Here is a 25,528-nt window from a genome sequence, read left to right as displayed (position 1 = left end):
ATTCTTCTTTTTTGGTTTAAATAAACTTGTAATGTTTCTTACACAGTATGACTCTGTAATTGATTGTTTTAATTGGTCATATTACTGTTGGTCATTTTATTTGATTAATTTGGTAAGATAATTAATTTGGTTAATTTAATTGATTCTTTTGGCAGATTATTTGTTTGATCAGTTGGGGGGTGACCCCCAGTTGGGGGGTGACCCCCAGCACCCCCACTCCACGTGGGAGGTTGTGGACCAAGTAAAAATCAAAAAAAAAAAAAAATTCAACCAATCGCGTGCTGCCACATCAGCTGGGGGTCACTGGGGGTCTTCAAAATTGAGGGTGCAAATCATTTTTCGATGATTTAGCTTATACTATATAATCTGTTTTTATTTCCAATAAAGATAAAATCTTATTCTCCTCATATTTATTTACTTATTTATTTTCCTATAGAATAGTTTGTTCTAGAATATTGTTAGTTTATTTATTCTATTGAAAAATAATTTCTGTTTAATTTAATTTATTTTATTAATCAGAAAAATGGCAACTGAGAGTACTGTTATTACTCCTAATCCCATTGTGCCTCCACCGGTGGTTTCTATTCCGGTTGTTACTCCTACTCTGACTCATGGCCCGGGTCATGGACATGTTCCAGTGAACCATGGGAAAAAACCTGAAAAATTCAGTGGTACCGATTTTAAAAGGTGGCAACAAAAAATGTTATTTTATTTAACTACCTTAAATTTGGCAAGGTTTTTATGAGAAGATGCGCCAACTCTGAAGGAAGATGAGAGTGATGTGCAAGTTGTCGCTGCAGTAGATACATGGAAACATGCAGACTTTCTCTGCAGGAACTATATCCTCAATGGATTGGACAACACGCTGTACAATGTGTATAGCCCAATCGAGTTAGCAAAAACGCTGTGGGATTCCTTGAATCGCAAATATAAGATGGAAGATGCAGGAACAAAGAAATTTGTTGTTGGCCACTTCCTGGATTATAAAATGGTGCATTCCAAAATGGTGATCAGTCAAGTCCAAGATTTACAGCTTATCCTACATGAAATTCACGCAGAAGGTATGTCTCTGAGCGAGTCTTTTCAGGTAGCAACAATAATTGAAAAATTACAGCTGTCTTAGAAAGATTTCAAGAATTATTTAAAGCACAAGCGCAAAGAGATGTCACTGGAGGACTTGATTGTTCGATTTAGGATTGAAGAAGACAACCATGGGTTTGAAATGAAAAATGGGCGTCATCTCATGGAGGCCAAGGCTAATGTAGTGGAACAGAAGCCTAAGCACAACAGCAAGGAAATGAAGTATCCTAGTGAGAGTTCAAAACGAAGCTCTGGTTCAAAGACTAGAGAGGTTCAAAACTTCATAGGCAAATGCTATGTGTGTGACAAGCAAGGACATCGTGCCAAAAATTGTTACAAGCGTCGGGCTCAACGAACCATGAAAAAGAAACCTGCTCAAGCCAACATAACAGAGGAGGAAAATCTTTGTGCAATGATTTCGGGATTACATATGTCCGGAATAGTGTCTGAAGTGAATTTGGTAAACAACCCCAAAACATGGTGGGTGGACACAGGTGCTATACGCCACATTTGCTCTGAGAAAAAGATGTTCTCTACATATCAAGTGGTAGATAATGAAGAACAACTTTATATGGGCAATTCTTCTACCTCCAAGGTTGAAGGCAAAGGACAGGTAGTACTTAAGATGACATCAGGCAAAGAGCTTACTTTGAAAGAGGTGCTGCATGTACCAGAAATTCGGAAGAACCTAGTATCTGGATCATTGTTGAGCAAGAATGGGTTTCGCCTTGTGTTTGAATCTGACAAATTTGTACTCACTAAAAATGGGATGTATGTGGGGAAAGGGTACTTGAGCGATGGGCTCTTCAAAATGTAATGACAATGGTTCCTACTTTTAATAAAAATAACACATCTTCTGCTTACTTTGTTGAGTCTTTATATATGTGGCATGGTAGATTAGGATATGTTAATTATGGTGCTTTGCGTAGATTAATTAACTTATAATATCTACCTAAATTTCATATTGATACAAATCATAAGTGTGAAGTGTGTGTTGAATCAAAATTGACTAAGGCATCTTTTAAGTCAATTGAAAGAAATACTGAACCTCAGAATCTAATCCATAGTGATATATGTGATTTGAAATTTGTTCAAACACGAGGAGGAAAAAAATATTTCATAACCTTTATTGATGATAGCACTCGGTATTGCTATGTATACTTGCTACGAAGCAAGGATGAAGCCTTAGAAAAATTCATAGAATTTAAGGCTAAGGTTGAGAACCAACTTCTCAAGAAAATAAAGGCTATAAGGAGTGACAGAGGTGGTGAATATGAAACACCATTTGGTGAGTTATGCTCACAATTAGGAATAATACATCAAACCACCGCGCCTTAAACACCTCAGCAAAATGGAATTGCTGAGCGGAAAAATCGAACTTTGAAAGAAATGATGAATGCCATGGTAATAAGTTCAGGGTTATCTCAGAACTTGTGAAGGGAAGCAATACTTTCCACTAATCATATTCTCAACAAAATTCCTCATAAGAAGTCTAATAAAACACCCTATGAATTATGGAAAGGTCGAAAACCTTCCTATAAATACTTGAAAGTGTGGGGGTGTTTAGCTAAGGTGGCAATACTATAACCGAAAAGAGTTAAAATTGGACCCAAGACTGTTGATTGTATTTTCATAGGATATGCAAACAATAGCAGTGCCTATCGGTTTTTAGTGCATAAAAGTGAGAACACAGAGATTCATGTCAATACAATTATCGAGTCAAGGAATGCATCATTTTTTGAAAATGTGTTTCCTTGTTAATTGACACAAGAGCCTAAAAGGACCTATGATACTGCTTTTGACAATGATCAAGGACAGGTTGAGGAAAATCTAGAGGAAAAAGTCGAGGAGGAACCCAGACATAGTAAAAGGCTAGGACAGAAAAATCCTTCGGTCCTAATTTCTTAACGTACTTATTGGAAGAGGAGCCTTGAACTTTCAAAGAAGCAATGTCTACTCTTGAAGCTCCTTTCTGGAAAGACGCTATCAATAGTGAAATTGAATCAATCCTACAAAATCATACATGGGAATTGATGCATCTTCCACCAGGCTGTAAGCCTCTTGGTTACAAGTGGATTTTTAAAAGGAAGATGAAGCCGGATGGTTCAATTGATAAATACAAGGCAAGACTTGTAGTTAAAGGTTACAGGCAAACTGAAGAGGTAGATTATTTTGATACTTACTCACCTGTAACAAGAATAACGTCTATTCGAATGTTAATAGCTATTGCAGCTTTGTATAATCTATCCAGCACCCCACATGGCTTTTTAGTAAAATCTTAAAAAAAATAAGACCTATAATTTGAGTGTCATAGTTTTATCTATATTGACATGATAGATTATATGTCAATTTTAATTTGTCATGAATTTTATAAATCTCAACTTTATTATCATGTCATTATGAGTAAATTATGAAAGTTAAATTGCGAGTCTCTAATATTTTTCTTGTATTATTGTTTAAAAATTGTAAACTAATGAAAAAGATAGTAAAAGTAATTATGAAAAAATAAAAATGCAAATAGAAGTAGAATCTCTATTAACATTCATTCATTGGAAATAAAATTAAATATTTCATTTCAAGATTTTACTCACTTGTATTTTTCCTCTTTTGTTTGTTTGTTTTTATTATTTTCTCCAATGTGTTCTTCACTTCAAGGCAAATTTGAGCATCTTATCAAAGTCCACCAAAGTGGTAACGAGGAGAATCCGGATCTTCCGTCGCACTTTCCTGTAGCCCTTCCCTGTCGCCCTCCAAAACGACGTCGTTTTGGAGGTTTTTTTTTTTCTTTTTTTTTCTTTTCTTCTTCTTCTTTCTTTGTTTCTTTCTCTCTTTCTCTCTCTTTCTGCTGATGGGTTTCTTCTTCTTTCAACAGACAGACGCGAGACAAAGAGAGAGACACCAATACATCACATACCCAACAACACCACAACTCACTACTCTTTCTCTCTCTCTCTCTCTCTCTCTCTCTCTCTTCACAAAACCCATTTTCTGGGTCTCTTTCAATTCTATTTAAATTCTTTCATTTCTTGATTATTTTTATTTTTTGGGGATTTTTGCCATCTCTGTTTTTGAAGTTTATTGTGAAGTTTGTGATTAAATTGATATTTTCAATACAGATCTGTGAGTAAATCTGTAAAAAAAAATCAGATTTCAAATCTGAACCAAAAAAAAAAAACAAAAAACACAGCATCAGAAATTGAAGAAGAGAAAGGGGGGAAGAAGAGCCATAGAAGCTGAAGAAGTGTTCTTCTTCTTGAAGCCCAAAACATGATGAAGCCGAACTGAACCAAAGCTTTTGGAGCTTCCTATTTTTTTTTCTTCTTCTTCTCACTGTGATGAAGCCGAAAGCATTTCATCTTAACCAAAAACTTCTTCTTCTTCTCACTGATAACTCTCTCTCTCTCCCTCTCCCTCAAAACACTTCATTCAAGCGGTGGAGGATCTTCCCATTTTTTTTTTTTTTTTTTTTTTTTGCACAGCTTGGAGAACTTTCAAAAGGTGAAAAGTCTATAGAGTTGGCTCACAAAATTTTTGGAGTTTCAGACATGAGCTTAATGGATGACTTTGTTGAGATGAAGAAATTAGCGATAGTTATTGTTGATACGCCCATGGGAAATTCTTACACTTCTTTAGATGCAAGTAATGTGTTAGCAATTTCCTCATACGAGCCTGGTGGATATCATTTAGATCCAAGAGGTAAGGAACTTGTTCCAGTGGTACAAGGTCAGTCCAGTGACATCAAACAGGAAATCCAAACAAAAGACGAATCAACTCGAAAAGGGTATGATTGATGAAATTTGATTTTAGTTCTTGGGTTTGTGGGTAAAAAAAGATGAAGCAGAGAGGCAGATCTGGAGACCCAGAAACCAGAGGGGAAAATCAAAATAAGAAAGAAGAAGAAGAAGAGGGGTGGAGTCAGAAAGAATTAATAATGGTAATATAATTAATAATAGTAAATCAAAATAAGAAGAAGAAAAAGAAAGAGGGGTGGAGTCAGAAACAATTAATAATAGTAAATCAAAATAAGAAAGAAGAAGAAGAAGAAGAGGGGTGGAGTCAGAGACAATGGGTATGTTGTGGAGTCAGAAACAAAGAAAGAAGAAGAAGAAAAAAAAAAAAAAAAAAAAAAAAAAACCTCCAAAACGACGTCGTTTTGGAGGGCGACAGGGAAGGGCTACAGGGAAGTGCGACGGAGGATCCGGATTCGTAACGAGGAAGGTACATTTCAACCTTAACTAACTTTTTTGGATGAAGAACAAAAAAATACAGTGTGTTTGGTTTGAATTTTTTGAATTAAGTTTTTTGAAAATTGAGTTTTTTGATTTTTGTGTTTTTTTTATTTTTAATGAATATTTTTAAAATTTTAAATATTTTTTTTTTTACTTTTTTAGATACACCTTACTTAGATGTATCTAAAAAGTAAAAAAATTGTGAAAAATTATTTTAAAAAATTAAGAAATACATAAAAATGTACTAAATTCTTGTATTTTTTTTATATTTTTGGTATTTAGTGAATTTTTAAAAGATTTTTTTAAATTTTTTTTTTACTTTTTAGGTGTATTTATGTTAGATGTGTCTAAAAAGTAAAAAATTTGCATAAAATATTAAAAAAATTCAGTAAAAATAAAAAAATACAAAAAATAAAAAAGTAAAATTTTCTGAAAACTATTTTTAGAAAATGAGAACCAAGCAAGCTAACTTTCCAATTTTTAGGCCAACACACTTAGACACTAATATAAATTTTTGGAGTTTTGACTATTATCTAACACTTTGGTGGGCTTAACTAGAATTTGAGTCAAACGTTGGTAGGCAAATTTCCACAATCAGTCATTCCAAGGTTAAATGAGCTGGCTTGGTTAAATTTTGACAATTTTGATTATCAATATCTAAAAATGATTTAGCACATTTAGAGATACATATTGGTTTGGGAATAGGTTATTTGAATTTTTTTTTAGTTTTTTAGTTAAAATATAAGGTGAAAAAAATTAGTATGTTTAGAAATATTTTTTTGACTTTTTATAAAAAAAAATGTGCGAAAAATATAAATGAGAAATTTTTTGACATTTTTCGTATAGTTCTTAGACTTTTTAAAAATTTTAGTGACTTCTTAGCTATTATTATAACTTCCCTAACTTGCCCTAATCACAAAAAATAATTCTAATTATACATACCAAATGATTGAAATTCGTCATTAAAAAGATTGTTTTACTGAGATCAATCTCGATATTTTTGTAATTAATTTTGTGACTTCATTTGGCTGCAGCTAATAAGTTGACTTATTTTTGCTTTGTCTTTGATGAATATTTTTCAATTTTGAGTATGTGTTCAAACTTTGTCACAAAAAAAGACTTTAACTTTGTCAGTAGTCTCCCATGTATCCAAAAATAAATAAAAATAAATGATTTCACCCAAAAAGAAAAAAGAAAAAAAAAAAAGCAAAGTTTCTAATCAAATTCATATTAACTTTTTCTGTTAAAAAAAAATTGGATCTGTAATGTATTTTTATTCCTTTGGTGGATGAGACAATACAGGTTTGGCTCACATCTAATTTGTTAGTGAGGAAGCCCAGTTGTATATGGGCCTATCCACCTCATACTGGGCCCACCATTGTTGGACAAAATCTTTTGGATCTACCCATGAAAGCAAATTCAAAATTAAGAGATTTTGGCCCTATTTGGTTTCATTCTATGATTTTTAAAATTAAAAAAAAAAAGAAATTAATTTGATAAAAATAAATATCAAAATTTTATTTTAAAATTTATTTTTACCCTCCAAAGTGATAAAGCTATATAAAAATGATAAATACTTTTAATTGTTATTTTTTATTTTTTCATGAAACCAAATTTTAGTTATTTTAAAAAAATTAATATAAATTTATGAAAATCAAATCAAATATGGTCAATTAATAAATTAACCAAAAGAATGGGATTTGAACTCATCATCAATGACACGGGGAGCTTGCTTACCCACTTACTGACTTGGATGGCCCTTAGGGATAATTAATTTTTATTTTAAATACCTTTCACATATATATAACTTAACATTTTGAATATAAGAAATTCAAAATACTAAAATATTGTCTTATTTTCACTTGTTTTTAAAATAAATTTTTAGTTTCTCCTCTCACCTACCACCTTCGGTCACCACTGACCACCACACTACAAGAAAAAGGGGTATTTGAGTCTAATAATTTGCTTTGTAACAATTGTCATCGCAAAAGTATTGAATTGACATTAGCAAAAATGACTGTCTTAAAAATAAAATAAAAAAACATTTTCATATAATTATTTGAGTCAAGAGAATTTGCCATCTCAAAAGTTAGTTTTTTACTTTGGCAAATATACCGTCTCAATTACCCTACATCCTTTTATTTTCCACTTTTCTTTTATTTTTTATTTATTTATTTTTTTTCCATTTTAGCCCATTTCATTCCTGCCTATCATTTTTTTTTTATCCTTTTATTCCCCACTGTTCCTTTTTCCCGTTTTGGCCCCTTTCATTCCTACTTATCAAAAAAAAAAAATTTCATAAATATTTAGTTGTTGTCGCAAAAAAACATAAGACAAACATAACACTACGTCGTTTTGTACCTTAGGTATAAATCAGTGTGTTTGATTTCAATTTTTTAAATTTCAATTTTTGAAAATTAAATTTTTTATCTTTCATAACTTTTTGTTTTTGGCAACTCAAATATATGAATTTTTTCCTTTTTTTCCATCGGATTAATTAGGTGATGCATATGATATGGGTCGGGAATGGGCACCCGCCCATTTCCCATATGTTGTGTTGAGGGTTCTCGTTCCCTCTTTCTCTCGTTCTCTGGGTTTGTTTAGATTTTTATGAATCATTTTTAGTTCCTTTAGCTACTCCAGATTCCATCAATTCAGCCTCTTCTCACTCTTTCAAGAATCAACCCAAGTCCCACACTTTTTGTCGGTTTCGGAATCGAAAATCTCTGCAGAGAAAGAGATGAACTTTCGCTTTTGAACCCTCTCTGCTGGATCAGAAGTTCTTCCCCAACTTGGTACTCCACTTTCCTTCTAATATTTGAACTCATTTTGCTTGGTGCCTATTGGGTTATGTTGATTCTTAGTTCGGGGCTAGTTTGTTGGAATTTTCACGTTTTTTTTGCCAATAACTTTAATTGGTTTTATTTGGTTTTAAGTCTGTAGGTGAAGTTGTGAAATCAGTACAATAACTAGTATTTCTGTTGAGAATTTGCAATTGTGTGCATTTGGTAAGTGGTTTTTGCACACCTACCATGTGTTTGTGTGTTTGTTTGAAAGAGACAAAAAGCTGCAGTAGACTAGAATTTGGATGTGCAATTTGTTTGACTGCGTGACAAATTAGAGTCATTTTCATTGTTTGAAAGAGACAAAAAGCTGCATTTTGTACATTTCGTTAAGAAAGTACCAGTATTTTGGAACACACATAAAGGGAAGTGGTTGAGCGTTTCTAAGAAGAATATAGTAAGACACTTGCATTTTAATCATATCCATATGTCCCAAGGTTTTTGAAGGTTGATTGAATCCGAAACGTAGAGGCATAGCTGTGGTTGACATGTATGACTAAGCCGGTTGAACATAGGCAGTCAATGAACAATAGCTATTGAACGCAGCTGATCCAGTTGGGTAGAGGGAACTTGAAGAAATATTCATTTCAGCTGTTAAAGGGAATTGTAACTTTTGATTTGTATGTTTCTTTGGTTTACTATCCTGGTCTGCATATATGGGCATGTGGTCATGACGTAGCTGTAAATTTCAAATCATTCCAAAGCAAAACTCCCTGCGACTTCAAAGCAGATAAGATGTTACAGAATGTATAAAGAATTTGAAAAGTAGGTGAGAGTGGCAAAAAGAAATTTGATAGTTGGGTCATCAGAAATGATGATGTAGAAAAAATCTTTCTTAGATGAAAATTGGAGTCACAAAATTTTTTTGAAATTTTAGCACGATTGCTTTTCAGGGTATAATCTGGCATACACAACCAGCAGAGGCTGGATAGAAAATTCAGGAGAAAAGAAGAAATTGCATTCTGAAACTAAATTAGGAAATATCCTAGAGGAGCTCAAATTAATGGGGAAAGAATGAATTGGGGAGGCTTGACTCTTGAGTAACGAAGTGATGAAAGCACTGGGCTGAAAGCAGTGAATGTTCCTTAGATCTCATAATGTTATCCTTTGGCACCAAATGTAATAGTGATTTGCATAAGCCTAACATGATTTTAACATATTTACTTGATCAAGATTAACCATATTGGCAAAATGTTAAAAAAACATAGTGAATTTCATGTTTTGTTTATAGTAGCATGTTGTTTTCAACAGTGGTATTTTGAATATTAACTCAACCATTACATAGTGTAGAAATGTGATAATATTACATATTTATTTGAAATATATAGATTTTGTGCCTTCGATCATACATGATGTAGAAATGTGATAATATTACATAGTAATTTGAATTATATAGATTTTGTGCCTTCATGTAATATCCAATGGTGCACTGATCTAATTGCTCACTTATATCTATCATTGTTAGAGAATGTGCTTTTATAAAGAACCTAAACAACAAAGTGTACAATATCTCCTAGCTTGTGCAGTTGTCAAATTTCATTGAACAGAGTTAAATGCTATCATTTGTTTTTTGAAATGGGTTATTTATGCCCTAATGCAATTCCGTATTTATGCCCTGATGTAATTTGATCTGAGTCTTATAACACCTTATTCAGACAGGTTCTTCTACATTTTTTTTTAATTACTAAAAACTTATTTGATTGTCTCAAAATTATATATTTGATTATTTTAAAACAAACTTTTTAATTAATTAATTAATGTGTATTTGATTTTGTTGTTGAGCCAAATAAAATAAAATAAGATTGAATGTATATTTAGTTTTGGTTGTGAACCTTTAAAAAAAAAATGGTCAGGTTGGATTGGGGAAAATCCAAACCCATTAGGAGATGGGGAGGGTAGTACCCATGGGGAATGGGAAAGATTTATTATAGGGGAATGGTGATGGGAAATTAATATCCACCCCATTGCCATCCCTACTCTCCCCACTATGTTTATAAAATCTGATTCAGTCGATAGTAAGTAAAATCTGATTCAATTGACAGTAAAATAAAATCTGATTCAAACATAAATAATGATAGTTTGTGGTGTATAAATAGCTTCAACTACAAAATAATATTTTTGATGCCATTGAATCGTTTAATCAGTATGTTGTATCATCCATATTAGGCATTGGTGGAAGTAGCCATTACCTCTAGGAGTGTTATTGACAAATTGTTTATGTATAATTGGACAATTAGACATGGTATGTGGGTTTTCATCTCTTATTATAGTACATACCCATTTTTGCAAATTATGTTTGTATATATATTTATATATATAATTTTGGGGGAGTTATTGAATAGTGAGACCCCCCCCCCCAAAAAAAAAAATATAGAGGGGTGCAACTTAGAGTTTTTACTCCAGCAATGCTTTAGTACCTCCAATGTTTGTATAATTTTTTTTTCCCTATCCCACTGTTCAATGATTCTCCTTATAATTTTTGGCTAATATAAAATAAGTTATTGTACAAAGACTTTTGAATATATATTTTTTCAATTAATGAACCTGGCTCGGATAAGTTTCAAATCTGTTGTCTTAAACATAATAATCTCTTAATTAAAAATCTGATTATTTTCTTTGTGTTTATAAAATTGGGCTTCTGTTTTTTATTCATAGATGCTCTTTTGGCCTTTTGTTTTTTATTCATAGATGCTCTTTATTTCCAATCTGATTTGATTAATTTAGAGTTGTTTTAGGAATGCCTCTATATGGTTTCTATTAATTTACATTGAAAGATTATTTGTTGTCTCATTTCTGAACACATTATAGGCTTACTGATACATAAGTCACACCATCTAGAATGTTTTATTTTGTTTGACATCATATGCATATGGATATATGGGTTGGACCTATAACTTACCCTTTTGGGCCGGGTTATATACCCTTAAATTAATGGATCTGAAGATGCACACACTTTCAGCAGAGTCATTCACTCTTTCTTCCAAGTACGCAGCAGTTTCAGGGTTTCTCTGCTGTAGCGCCACCGCCACTGCCGTCATCGCAGACTGAGGAGGAGGATTCAAGGTCTGTTTGTCTCTTTCTCAACGCTTCTATCTTCGTAAGTTCAGATTCTTCTTTCTCATATCATTTTCTTATACTCCCAACATATCAGCCTTTTGTTTCGATTAGAGCTTTCAAATTCGAATCAGATCGTAAATTGAATTAATGAGAATGCATCATCTAGTTTATTTTTCATCTTTGTCTTAATTTACATATATATTGAATGTTTGGTTTTGTTATGAATGAACTATTCATCAATTGCTAAAACCTGTTTTTTGAGTGCATACTGTGATATTGACTTCATTTTTGGTTGTTAATGTTATAATTTGTTATTGTACTACAAATTGCTTTGTTACAATGATATTAAATTATGAAAAGAGGGATTATTAGTGCAATTCTTTGGCCTATCAGAGTGATTATTTATTAAAATGATTTTTCTCTGTCATGAGTAAATATTTTTGGGAAAAATGTCTTTAAACATAATAGGGAAGATGAGGATTTTTCTTTAGGCTCTGTTTGATTAGAAAGAAAATTTGGTAGAAAGTGAAAGTAAAAGAAAATGAAGTGAAAGAAAAGAAAATATATTTTCTTACAAGCATTTGATTAAGATGAAAATTTTGTAAGAAAAATCTAAAAGTTTAGTTATAGATAACTCACACATTCAATTTTTCTTGTGTTTTTAGCAAGAAATAAAAAATTAATTACAATGCTAAGATGGGTTGTACAAGAAAATTAGTTTTCTTATACTTTCTACCACTTTCAAGCTAAACAAACTCATATAAGTTAATTTTTTTTTTCTCGTTCTTTCACTTTCTACCTATTTTATTCTAAACAAACTGAGCCTTAGGCTATGTTTGGATCATAGATTTGGTTAGGGATTTGGAAAAGGAAAGAGAGAAAGTGTGTAAAAGGTGTGTGAAATGTAGCTATATTTCATTCACATTACACACCCTTTAGGCCCTATTTGGTTCATAGATTTGGATAGGGATTTAGAAAGGGAAAGAGAAAAAGTGTGTGAAATGTAGTTATATTTCATTCACATTTCACGCATCTTTTCCCTTTCCAAATTGCTACCCAAATCTATGAACCAAGCACAACCTAGTTGACCAGAGAAAAGAAGAGAATATGAGGATTTCTTTGTTTTTATTCTCATACTTTCAATCATGGTTGTTCAATTTCAGGCAACAATTCATTTTAAACAAATTCTTTATTTTTGTTAATGATTTTGCTTTTGGATAAGATTTCTAGGATCATGTCTTGACCCTTTTTGTTAAATTGTGGTTAATTAACCCAAGCATATAGAGCACATGTTGTCTTTGGAAGAAATGTCATTAGTACTGTTTTTGTAAATATGACTATTTTTATGAATGTATTTCTCAGCGTAAAAATTGAAGATTTGATGTAATTGGCATTTATTTCACTTTGACAGGGAAAATTGGGGACTGTTGGTTTTATTGGCACAGCAATTAAGTGCAAAGATGGCTGCAGCTTTCCCTTCCAAATCATTGCGTGGTATGTGAGCTTTATAGTTTTTGAAGTGGTGACTGACTGGTTTGTATTTTTGAGTTAGTTGACATTACATTAGTACGACAGTTATCGTTAGTTAATTTCATTTCCTCAAGTGTTCTAGTAATTAATTTCTTAGTCTATTGTTCTTCAAATATTTTTGTTCATGAAAGCTTGTTCTTTGGGTTCTAGTAATTGGGGCCACTGGTTCAAAGGTTAGGACTCAGCTATTAAATATTTTCTTTGTTGAAATTGTTACGCTCAGCTTGGTCTCTACCCCAGTTCAGCGTCTCTGCTCTACTTGTTCAAGCTTTGCTTGATGCTTCTTGGGACTAACTGAACTGTTAATTAACCTAGCAAGATGTGTATATTGATCAAAGATTATAGATTCAATAGACCTAATAAGCTTTGCTTAACGGTATGTAGAGATCTGTTGTGTGCCTAAATTGATGAAATCAAGCTACTATAGAAATTGCTTGAGAGCATGAAATCTAGAGTAGAGGCCACCACAACTCATTGTGTAGTCTATTGAAATTCATCCCATCAGAATCAGTTGCAGAACATGAGCATGGGCATGCTTCAGTTCAACTGATTGCATGCTTACTCATGTGGCTTCTTTGATCTTGGGAAAACAATTGCTTCACATGATGTGGATGTGATATGGCTTCTGCAGGTGATGTCATTTCATTACTCTGTGGCTAATGTGGGTGATTGGATGCAGAAACATACCAGCATAGTACAGATTGGATCATCTGTCTAGTGGTCGATGTTGGGTTAACTTTATGTTTGGATGCATTGTGTGACCTGGACTGTGGCATAAACTGCATTTGTGGCTAATACCCCTATTCTCACAAATTAAAATTGAAATTAGTTTTACCTTTTATGCTGTAGTTTGTCTTGCACACATGTTTCCTAATCCCTGATTGCTGTCTGTGTTTTATTTAATGTGTTGGTCAACAAAATTAGCTGCCCGTTCATTGTTGGGAGGCCTTGGCAACAATCTTGGTGTACAGGGAACGCCACATGAGATGTCATGCAGTGAGTTCTTGTTTCAGGTCAGTGTGTTTCTTTATTTGATGTTTCTTTCACCTTTAACGTTTCATTTCTCATTGTATTGTGGCCCTTGGTTTTCATGCATTTATCTTTGATGCAAGGTGCTGATTTTTTTTTTTTGCTGGCTTTCTTGGCGCGACTCATTATCATTGCTTAAATACTTGTTGGCAAGGCCTTGCAAAAATTATATTTTCCCTTTGGTTTGTTTATTTAGTCATGATAATATATTTTAATTTATTTCGGAAAGTGAGTGAAAACTTGTGTTATATGGTCTTTCAAAAGTGGAAACTTTAGAGGGTGGTTTTTGTATGTTCTTGTGAAGTACTGTGCATGTGCATGGGTTAACATAGATTTTAACGTCTATTGGCATGCTGAAATGGTGTAAATTCAGCCAGGTTGACAACCTGAAATAGTTGGGATAAGGTCTTGTTTATAGATCGAATTTTATAGCATGACTGGGTAATGCCAAGAGTATAACTTTTGAGTTTCTTTTAAGTGCATGTAAGAAGAGGCCGCTCATAAATGCCCATCAAATTGAAGGGTTTTTCTTGGTTATTTATCTGATGAAATTCTTAATTGCTTGCCATATTTCTTCAATTGGCCCAAGATGAATTTCGTTAATTAACTAGATTGATATCCTTAAAACATAAAACACCATGTTTGTCATGGTCTCAAGGCTCCCTTGGTCATTTTCACTGGTTAATTTGAATAGTTAGTCATTAATTAACCAATTCTTGATGACAGAGCAATGCGAGTAGTCTCCAATAATCTTTGATGTCGTGACTCGTCGTGACCTACTTTAATATATCCATTTTTGAAATCTCTTTTTTCTTTTTTTCTTTTTTTTCACTTGTGCAGCAATGCAGGACTTTCATACAGATGAGGACCAATCTTAAAGTTGTGGACAACTCAGGGGCAAAACGAGTGATGTGCATACAAGCTCTGAAGGGGAAGAAAGGGGCGAGACTGGGGGACACGATAGTTGCATCAGTAAAGGAATCCCAACCTGGAGGCAAAGTGAAGAAAGGAGATGTTGTTTATGGCGTTGTCGTGCGTGCTGCCATGCCGCGGGGCCGTTGTGATGGGAGTGAGGTCAAGTTCGATGACAATGCTGTGGTGCTTGTCAACAAGCAAGGCGAGCCAATAGGAACCAGAGTATTTGGGCCAGTCCCACACGAGCTAAGGAAGAAAAAGCATGTCAAGATTCTTAGTCTTGCGGAGCATATTGCCTGAGGTATGGATATCTTGCTGTTTGAGACTTTCTGTCTAATTTTCCCATCCTTTCTGTGACACATGAAAGGTGCAAGAAAGTTGATTTTCTTCACAACAAACTGAGATCTGCATTGCTGTTTAATCTTATGTCAAAACCTGTTTATGGATATTATTCTTATGGAATTAGGGTATTTTGCCAAAATTTGTTGTAAATTACACATCGTTTAAAATTTACTTTCATGTTTAGTTGATGGATTCCACTAATAGGGGTACTAGTTTGGCGGTTAAAATTTGACCCAATAACTTTAAAGGTTCACTTTGTACTCAGAAGTCAGGTTTCTAGTTACTCTATCCCTCTGAGGATTTCATTAATGGAGATTAAATTATGGGGGTGTTTGGGAAGAAGGCTTTTTAGCTTTTTTGGCTAAAATAGCACTAAAAGATAAAATAGGCTAAAATAGCCAATAAGACAAAATGTCACTTCAAACGCATAATCATTTCACTTTTTCTCTCACAAACATCACATCCAACTGCAAGAAAATCCAATCATCTTTCCAAACACAAATTTTAGCCTACTAAAATAGCAACTTCCCAAACACCCATTATGTGTACTTTTCGTTGATCGATTCCATTCACTTCTCTGTCAAAAAACCCTCCATTAGCAGTGCTTGCTCAGTCTAAGCTTGTCTTTCAAAAGATGATTTTGGAGGCAATAGAAGTGCAAAAAAGGATATGAAAATACGTAGACTATTAAGTACAAAGACACTAGAAGTAAAATCATGCAAGGAAAAGTAGTTAGGTTTGGACAGGGTCTGCTTTGTTACCATTTGTCACGCCCTATAGGTTTTGAATAAAGCCTGGTAGCTCGAAATTTATGGCTTGAATGGCCTGAATTTGATAGAAAGCGTTGGCAACCACTCTCTCTCCAAAACCCACTCCAAAAAAAAACACATGCACGTTTTCTCTCTCCTCTCTATCTTTCTCTCAGACCAGACCCATTGTGATAATTGTTCTCTCTCCTCTCTTCAAAATGCACTCTCTCATCCCTCTTCTTTGCTCACACTTGACACTGAGCAATCGAGCTGACACATCTCAACCGACGCTTCTTCAAAACACACTCTCTCATCCCTCTTCATCGCTCACACTTAACACTGAGCAACCGGAGCCGACACATCTCAACTGACAACGGAGATTTGGTTAGTTACTCCTCATTATCTACCAGAACAACAAGAATCTCAAGTAAACCCGATATCACAAAACTAGGGTTTTTGTTTTGATTTCAATTTCTGTTCAAAATCATAAATTGTGACTGTTTGGGTTTGGATTTTGCCTTTAATTTTTGAAACTAGGGTTTTTACTTTCTATCTCTAGCCTGCTAGCTCTGTAAATTGGTCTGCGATCTATAAAATAGGAATTTGATTCTTCCAATACCATTTCTACAAGTACCGATTTGGTGAATTTGGTTTTTCTTTGAAGAATTTAAGCAAACATTTGATGCTCTCCAAGGTTCTATCAAAAACCCAATTTAGGAGCACTGTTTAGAGACTCTACGCATTTCAGTTCTTGTATAATTCAAGTAGAATTTGATGCTTTCTGGTCCTGTTTTGGGTAATCCGTAAAGGGTCTATGCATCTACCCTTTGTTTGGATTTTTGTGCTTTTGATTCGTATCTTCAACTTCTAACAACTGGTATATGTCCATATCCAGAGTTCTTTAGACTCCATTATTTCCTAGTTTGAATCTTAATTTGTTCTCATCATTTGTGTCTCAAATTAAGAGATTCAAATAATTATTTTCTAGTTTGAATCTTACAGCATATTATTATATTCAAATGTGCTTTAGACTCCATTAGAACAAGTTTCTGAATTTTTCACTCATATTGAGCATATTTCAATTGAAAGGCATCATAGTTTTCGTTTTTTGGGTCTTAAATCTTTATATATATTTTCTTTTGAGGGTTGAAATAAAACTGAAATGTTCAAAGTAAACATTGATGATAAAGGAATAACGAATACTCTTGGTTTGAACATGCAGGTTAGAAGGCCAAGTGCACTCAGTCAAGCACATCTAGCATGCCAATGTCAATGCAAAGGCCTACTCCATCAAGCAAGGCAGTGCCAATTCACCAAATTCCAGTCAGTCAAGCAGGGGTAGTAGGCTAGTTCCCTCTCACCCACATTCCAATCAACCAAGGGTAGCAGCCCAAGAATTTTTCTTTTGTTTTGTTTGTGTATCAAGGGTAACAAAGAAAGACAATTGCTTTTGTGGGATTTTGTTTTGTGGACCGGTGCTGCTGTTATTTTATATGATTAATTGAATGTTAGTTTGTATTCTTACTATTTTTTTTGTCATTGCCAATGATTTATCTATGATGAATTTGTTTAATTCAGTTAGTGTTTAGTTGTCAATACATGTTCAGTTTCATGTCACATAACTTTACATTATAAATTACCTGTTTGTTCTCATTGCATTAGAAAACATTGTGTGTTTAATTGATTATGTTAGTTTTTCATTTCACCTTTTCAACCAAAACATCACAATAAAAAAGAGTTAATATTCAATTCACTTAACAACATAAATATACAGAACACAGGTTCATTATCATTTCACAAAACAACAGAACATTACAAAATTAAGCTTCACCCCCATTACAAAACATAGGTTCAGTCCCTTTTCATATCCCTAAAATCCCATAAAGACGCCCATCTCACATCAATTTCTAATTCCATTTCTCATTTTCAGTGTCACCGGACAGCACCACTAATGATCCACCAACAAAACAGCACCCAAGAAATCACAAGACATGCTAGCAACCTTCTCTCTCTTGCTCTCGACAAAGAAACATGCTGTTGTTGTTGCTGTTGGTGCTTCTGATGATGAAAAGTCTGATCACCACCACCTAATTCCAAATCGGCCGAATCAAACCCTTGTTCAGTACCAGCACTCGACCTCTTTTCATCGCTCAATTGCTGAGGAGTGTCCGGAAATGAAGTATTTATAGAAGAAAGTTCATCAATGGAGTTAGCGGCCGCTTTAAGAAGCCACTCTACAGCCTTGCTAGGCTGATCATAACCCAAACGATCTTGAAGATCGTAAAACTGAATAGCGGTGGTGACCGAGAGGCGAACACGGCGATCCCGAAGCCCTTTCGAGGTCCAAACCTTGCTGTGCCGATCTTTCCCACCAGATGCCCTAGAAACCCTAACAATCCCACCGCCGCTGCGGCCGCCGCCGCTCCTTTTGATTTCTCCATCTTCTTCATCATCAGGATATTGTTCTTCCCCCTTTTGCCCTATCTTGTTACAATCACCTCTACCGTTACCTATCCTTGGAAACTTGTGTCCCTGCGTTTGAATCTCGTCCACCTCCATACCACTCTCATGCCTTTCTCACAGCAAAACTTGAGCTTTTTCTTCTTCCCTTATCCTCCCAGTTTTTAGAGAGAGAAAAAAGGGCCCTATTTGGGATCTAAATTAGGGTGTGGTGGAGGAGAGAGAAAACTTTATGATATTGGGGTGTCCTTTGCATTGATGACGTTCAGTTCACTTTTTTTTTTTTTTTTTTTTTTTTTTTTTTTTATAAATAGTACGTTTAATTATGAGAAAATTTAATTATATTTTTAAATATAAAAATTTTAACTTGTTAAAATAATTAAAAATTAAAATAATAACTTTTCAAACATTCAAATAGTGACATGGTTACGATTTTTGTTAAATATTGAGTTATATTAATCTATCTTGCTTTGGCATCGTAAAATAAATAATTATAAATATTTCAAAAATATTAAAATAGAATACATATCATTATAATACATTATTGTTACATTTAAGTGTGTGCCTTGAAAAGAGGTCAGAGAAAGCTAGGCAAGGGTAGAGCAGTTAGAGAAAAATGATTATTACCATTAATTTTCGGTAATTTTGAGCTATCATTAATGTAGGATCCACACCTTAGTTTTGGCGGGTTCGAGTGGCAACACGTTCCTTGCCATGTGGTGAACAAGAATATATACTCGGGTGGTTAAAACCATTTTCGAGTGAATAACAAATTGATACCGAAGGAAGCCTCATAAACATGAATATGTTTGGTGTGGCTCCTTTGAGTTTGTATCTAAACCATGTCCCACATAGAAAACATGAAAGAGTTTCTCTAAGTATATATGCTCCAAGTTAGAGACCTTGGGTTGGGCCTCAAGGGGTGCTCAAGTTTTGTAGGAGGAGGAGTTATGGACAAACCCAAAACCACCACCACACGCGGGCGCGAGTGTGGGTATGGGTCAAACCTGTCCTTATTTTTTGCTCCAAAATTATTTGAAATGTTTCAAATAATTTCTGCGGGAAAAATTCAAATACCGAAATTTGGATTCAAAAATTTCAGTTATAATTCTTCTCCATCTCCGACCAGTCGTGCCTCCAGTCTGGCGACTGTTCATCATAACGTTCTTCTATTCCGGAAATGGCACTTCATTACTTATATATATAGTAACCCTCCATTTCAAAAAAAGACAATAATTTTTTTTTGTTCCTTTGCTTCCATCATCTCTCTTCATTGCTTCCTTCGTTCTTCATTTTGCATCTTGTGTGAATTCGAAAAATGCAGCCTGGTTCGCTGTACAAACAGGTCGCTGTGCTGCATCTGTTTGGGGTAATTGTTGAATCTTGGAAGTAAGACGTCCATTATTCTCGAGCACCTTAGGAGAGGACGAATTTCTGTCTTAAAGACACAGGGTTCAAACACTGGCCTCAATCACAAATTTGTTCTTAAGTTTCATTCTACAGAAAGTTGTGAGTTATCTCTTGTTCTGTGTTTAATTATTTATTGTAATTTAATTATTCTGTTAATTTAATTTTTTATTGAAAAATATTTCCAACAATTTTTAAGACAGAAATTCTCGTCCTTTGTTTACTGGTTTACTTCTGTAAATCTGTTTCTTCATTTTTCGTTTAAAAAAATTAATTCACAGGAAAATTAACGTTGTTTGTGTATGTAAATATATTCATGTTTGTTATCACATTGTGGGTGAATAGTTACGTATAATGGAGTAATATCAGTCTTTGTTTCATGAGTGCACTGTGTACAAATATTTGTGGGTTATATATATAGATATATATATATATATTTGTTTTGATTTCTTTTATCTGGAGCATGATTAGTTTTGTCTTTAGGAATTTTGGTACTTATAGCCTTTAACATATACTGTGTATTAAAGAAAGATTAATTGTATACAGAAATTTTATCTAATACAGAACTAAGTGTCCTTTGATTTACAGGTTGCCATATAACATTTGATTTCTGTATTCTTCTTTTTTGGTTTAAATAAACTTGTAATGTTTCTTACACAGTATGACTCTGTAATTGATTGTTTTAATTGGTCATATTACTGTTGGTCATTTTATTTGATTAATTTGGTAAGATAATTAATTTGGTCAATTTAATTGATTCTTTTGGCAGATTATTTGTTTGATTTAGTTTATACTATATAATCTGTTTTTATTTCCAATAAAGATAAAATCTTGTTCCCCTCATATTTATTTAGTTATTTATTTTCCTATAGAATATTTTGTTCTAGAATATTGTTAGTTTATTTGTTCTATTGAAAAATAATTTCTGTTTAATTTATTTTATTTTATTAATCAGAAAAATGGCAACTGAGAGTACTGTTATTACTCCTAATCCCATTGTGCCTCCACCGGTGGTTTCTATTCCGCTTGTTACTCCTACTCTGACTCATAGCCCGGGTCATGGACATGTTCCAATGAACCATGGGGAAAAACTTAAAAAATTCAGTGGTACCGATTTTAAAAAGTGACAACAAAAAATGTTATTTTATTTAACTACCCTAAATTTGGCAAAGTTTTTACAAGAAGATGCGCCAACTCTGAAGGAAGATGAGAGTGATGCACAAGTTGTCGCTGCAGTAGATGCATGGAAACATGCAGACTTTCTCTGCAGGAACTGTATCCTCAATGGATTGGACAACACGTTGTACAATGTGTATAGTCCAATCAAGTTAGCAAAAACGCTGTGGGATTCCTTGGATCGCAAATATAAGACGGAAGATGCAGGAACAAAGAAATTTGTTATTGGCCGCTTCCTGGATTATAAGATGGTGGATTCCAAAATGGTGATCAGTCAAGTCCAAGATCTACAGCTTATCTTGCATGAAATTCACACAGAAGGTATGTCTCTGAGCGAGTCTTTTCAGGTAGCAGCAATAATTGAAAATTACCGCCGTCTTGGAAGGATTTCAAGAATTATTTAAAGCACAAGCGCAAAGAGATGTCACTGGAGGACTTGATTGTTCGATTGAGGATTAAAGAAGACAACCATGGGTCTGAAATGAAAAATGGGCGTCATCTCATGGAGGCCAAGGCTAATGTAGTGGAACAAAAGCCTAAGCACAACAGCAAGAAAATGAAGTATCCTAGTGAGAGTTCAAAATGAAGCTCTGGTTCAAAGACTAGAGAGGTTCAAAACTTCACAGGCAAATGCTATGTATGTGACAAGCAAGGACATCGTGCCAAAGATTGTTACAAGCGTCGGGCTCAACGAACCATGAAAAAGAAACCTGCTCAAGCCAACATAACAGAGGAGGAAAATCTTTGTGCAATGATTTCGGGATTACATATGTCCGGAATAGTGTCTGAAGTGAATTTGGTAAATAACCCCAAAACATGGTGGGTGGACACAGGTGCTACACACCACATTTGCTCTGAGAAAAAGTTGTTCTCCACATATCAAGTGGTAGATAATGAAGAACAACTTTATATGGGCAATTCTTCTACCTTCAAGATTGAAGGCAAAGGACAGGTAGTACTTAAGATGACATCAGGTAAAGAACTTACTTTGAAAGAGGTGCTGCATGTACCAGAAATTCGAAAGAACCTAGTATCTGGATCATTGCTGAGTAAGAGTGGGTTTCGCCTTGTGTTTGAATCTGACAAATTTGCACTCACTAAAAATGGGATGTATGTGGGGAAAGGGTACTTAAGCGATGGGCACTTCAAACTAAATGTAATGACAGTGGTTCCTACTTTTAATAAAAATAACACATCTTCTGCTTACTTTGTTGAGTCTTTATGTAAGTGGCATGGTAGATTAGGATATGTTAATTATGGTGCTTTGCGTAGATTAATTAACTTAGAATATCTACCTAAATTTCATACTGATACAAATCATAAGTGTGAAGTATGTGTTGAATCAAAATTGACTAAGGCATCTTTTAAGTCAATTGAAAGAAATACTGAACCTCTGGATCTAATCCATAGTGATATATGTGATTTGAAATTTGTTCAAACACGAGGAGGAAAAAAATATATCATAACCTTTATTGATGATAGCACTCGGTATTGCTATGTATACTTGCTGCGAAGCAAGGATGAAGCCTTAGAAAAATTCGTAGAATTTAAGGCTGAGGTTGAGAATCAACTTGGCAAGAAAATAAAGGCTATAAGAAGTGACAGAGGTGGTGAATATGAAACACCATTTGGTGAGTTATGTTCACAATTAGGAATAATACATCAAACCACCGCGCCTTAAGCACCTCAGCAAAATGGAATTACTGAGTGGAAAAATCGAACTTTGAAAGAAATGATGAATGCCATGGTAATAAGTTCAGGGTTACCTTAGAACTTGTGAGGGGAAGCAATACTTTCCCCTAATCATATTCTCAACAAAATTCCTCATAAGAAGTCTAATAAAACACCCTATGAATTATGGAAAGGTCGAAAGCCTTCCTATAAATACTTGAAGTGTGGGGGTGTTTAGCTAAGGTGGCAATACTAGAATCAAAAAAAGTTAAAATTGGACCCAAGACTGTTGATTGTATTTTCATAGGATATGCAAACAACAGCAGTGCCTATCGGTTTTTAGTGCATAAAAGTGAGAACACAGAGAAGTTTGTGGCAGCGGTGGTGGCAAGTTGTGGCTAGGATTTGGTTAAGTTTAAAGGATCAAGAAGTAAGGGGTGTTTTTGACAACAAATGATGAATACTAAGTAAAACTTCGGTTGCGTTTGGTAGAGCTTTCTAAATATGATTTGAGAATAAGAGTTGTGTTTTGAGTTTGAGTTTTGGAATTATGATTTGAGTGTAGAAAATTTGTTTGGTGAATGAGTTTTGAATTGAGTGGGGAATTTTTGATGTGTCTTATGATATTTGATACAAAAACTTACAATTCATAACCAAACACGCAACTCAAAATTCTATTAAAACTCATAAAAAAATTAAAAAAATTCAGAAAATATTTTTTTATTGAATATATAAAAATTATCATGTCAATTGCAAAAAAAAAAAAAAAAAAAATTGCACAATTCTAGTCAATCGGCCGGATGACCGGTTAGTCTAAATTTTTCCGCTTTCGACCGAGTTTTCAAAAATTCGTGTGGAATTAATTTTTGAAAGGTGTAAACAAACACCACGTACGAACATTATACTGGAACTAAAGTTTCAAAATTATTTAGTGTGAGTCTTGAGAAAAAATATGGACAGAGATGGTTTGGTATGTCGAAATAGAAGCTCTCATGTTCTTCTCATAAGCCTTAATTGGCTCTGTCACTGTTCACACAAGCATGACATTTTTTTAATTATTGAATGAATGTATATAGGATGTGCAGTAAAGATGCAATGATAAATTAACTCTATTTCAGGTTAAAATCATTTTACTTTGAAATTTGAGAATTTTAGATAATTAAAAAATGAGAGATTATATTATTTTCATTTTTTTAATCAACAAATAAGTAATATTTTCTTATTGATAATAAAACATTACTTAAGATAAAAAAAATAAAAAGTAAAAAAGAGCAGCATAGAAGAAGCACCCGAATAGCCAATCTAACCTAAAAGTGGAAAAACACCATAAGCCAAAACAAACCCCTCCAAATCGGAGCACACACAAAAATAGCTTGATGAAAGGATCTAATAAACACATAAATCAATCATAAAGATAGACATAAACCTCTCATATAAGGTGAATTTATCTTTTTGTGAGGCTCAATAGATTGTGTGGCTGATAATAAATAAATAAAAAAAAAAAATTAGATTGTGTACGGTTTTATAATTAATTTCTATGCAAGTAAAAGTATTGTCATTTCATTAGAACTACTCCAATAATCAAAGGTAAAATTGCTTTGCCAAAATCATTTTTCTTTTTCTTTTTTCTTGTTACATTTGCAAAAGAAAAATTTGTCATTTTTGTACAACCAAGTTTCATCACCATTATCCAACTAGTTTTTGTATGCTATATTCTAGATCAACCAAACCCTTTCTCTTTCATTGATTTAGATGAGTATCAAGTTTTTGATTTTTGATTTTCTTATTTTAGATAAATTGTGATTATTGAAATAATTTAACATTTGCAATTATATGTATAGTATTTTCTAGTTTTTGTTGTCTGTATCTTTTTTTACTATGGCAAATCTTTTGGCTTGTCCATAAAAGTTGTTTTTAGTGCTTGTGAGAGCTGCAAATAAGGTTTCGAGCCTCAATAATGAAAATCATGTGCCGATCAAAAAAACATAAATAATGAAAATTAAGACCAAAAAAAAAAAAAAAAAAGTTATAAATCTAACATGTAATTGAAAACTTAGCATTCATCCAATTAAGGCTACATTAGACTAGACAATGTCACAAATATATCTCGACCCTTTACGTGAATCTCACAAAATTCAATAATCAAAATAATACATCTTGAGTCTTAATTTTATGGGATCTACATGGATCTCATAGAAATTAATAATCAAAATCTTATTATGACATTCTCATATCAGTAACTCCAACAAAGCTGGATAATTGCTCCTATTGATCTCATGTTAATTACCTACCACTTAAGTTGAATTCCAAGACACATCAACGGTTAATAGTACATGTGGTAAATATGAGCAACAAAGGTTGTGAAGGTGTCTCTATCACCACATGGACTTTAGGAGGATCTATGTCAAGATTTATAACAATACACCTATACTTCTAACCAAATATGGAATGTTTGATTAGTTATGATATGTTTTATAAGAAACTATTCTAGATACAAAACCAAATTTGATTAGTAGTGCAAGCTAATTCTGACCACAATAAAAAGAAGAAAATTGCTTTGGAGCACTAGCACCCACAATCACTATAGGAAATGACATATTTGGCAATTAAAATATTAGTCGACCAAATCCCCATGTTTGGTCGCCAAAACTCAATAGCGACTAAATTTTTTTGTCGTCAAGTTCGTCGCGTATACCCTATCGAGATAGTATTGGCAACTAAACCATTTTTGGTTGGTAATGTAAACGTTTAGGCTACTAAACTTGGGTTAGTCGGCAAAGGTTACCTTTTGGCGGCTAAAATATTAGTCGCCGACAGTTCTCACATAAAACTGAATTCAACTATTAGAGACTAAAGTTATAGTCGGCAATATAAATTTTGTTGTAGATAATAATACATTTTGTAACTACACATTTTAGTCGGTAATATAATAATACATTTAGCGACCAAATGGTTTGGTCGTTGTTACTTTTACCGGCTACACATTTTAGTCGCCAAAAGCCTCTTAATTTTCATTTAATTATTTTTTACGACCAAACAT

The 25,528-nt window shown here is 33.6% G+C and overlaps 2 protein-coding genes across 8 annotated transcripts; one reads left to right on the top strand and one right to left on the bottom strand.

The window, feature by feature from the left end:
• Positions 1-7,857: 7,857 nt before the first annotated feature.
• LOC114277580 (large ribosomal subunit protein uL14mz) lies at positions 7,858-17,347 on the top strand. Of its 7 annotated transcripts, none has more exons than XM_082886328.1 (6): positions 7,858-8,104; positions 11,115-11,249; positions 12,621-12,703; positions 13,664-13,752; positions 14,609-14,984; positions 16,997-17,347. In XM_082886328.1, exons 3-5 carry the CDS (start codon positions 12,670-12,672, stop codon positions 14,981-14,983), a joined length of 498 nt encoding a protein of 165 aa, XP_082742454.1. In that variant the 5' UTR covers positions 7,858-8,104; positions 11,115-11,249; positions 12,621-12,669; the 3' UTR covers position 14,984; positions 16,997-17,347. The 7 variants fall into 7 exon arrangements, with proteins under 7 accessions (XP_082742454.1, XP_082742453.1, XP_082742458.1 ...); XM_082886327.1 differs by having other exon boundaries at positions 7,864-8,104; positions 11,112-11,249; XM_082886332.1 differs by having other exon boundaries at positions 7,896-8,104; positions 11,115-11,215.
• A 196-nt stretch (positions 17,348-17,543) lies between these two features.
• LOC145798509 (transcription factor TEOSINTE BRANCHED 1-like) lies at positions 17,544-18,495 on the bottom strand. Its single transcript, XM_082886326.1, has one exon. It carries the CDS (start codon positions 18,331-18,333, stop codon positions 17,707-17,709), a length of 627 nt encoding a protein of 208 aa, XP_082742452.1. The 5' UTR covers positions 18,334-18,495; the 3' UTR covers positions 17,544-17,706.
• Between the last annotated feature and the right edge of the window lie 7,033 nt (positions 18,496-25,528).

This window comes from Camellia sinensis, chromosome 9, assembly GCF_055761805.1.
Source record: "Camellia sinensis isolate YWXY chromosome 9, ASM5576180v1, whole genome shotgun sequence".
Lineage (NCBI taxonomy): Eukaryota > Viridiplantae > Streptophyta > Magnoliopsida > Ericales > Theaceae > Camellia > Camellia sinensis.
The sequence above is the reverse complement of the archived record's forward strand: the minus strand, read 5'-3'. Positions and strand labels throughout refer to the sequence as shown.

Coding starts and splice junctions, on each gene's coding strand:
- LOC114277580 (XM_082886328.1), top strand. CDS start 12,670: ATGGCTGCAGCTTTCCCTTCCAAATCATTGCGTG. Junction 12,704..13,663: donor CCCTTCCAAATCATTGCGTG/GTATGTGAGCTT, acceptor CAACAAAATTAG/CTGCCCGTTCATTGTTGGGA. Junction 13,753..14,608: donor GCAGTGAGTTCTTGTTTCAG/GTCAGTGTGTTT, acceptor TCACTTGTGCAG/CAATGCAGGACTTTCATACA.
- LOC145798509 (XM_082886326.1), bottom strand. CDS start 18,333: ATGGAGGTGGACGAGATTCAAACGCAGGGACACAAGTTTCCAAGGATA.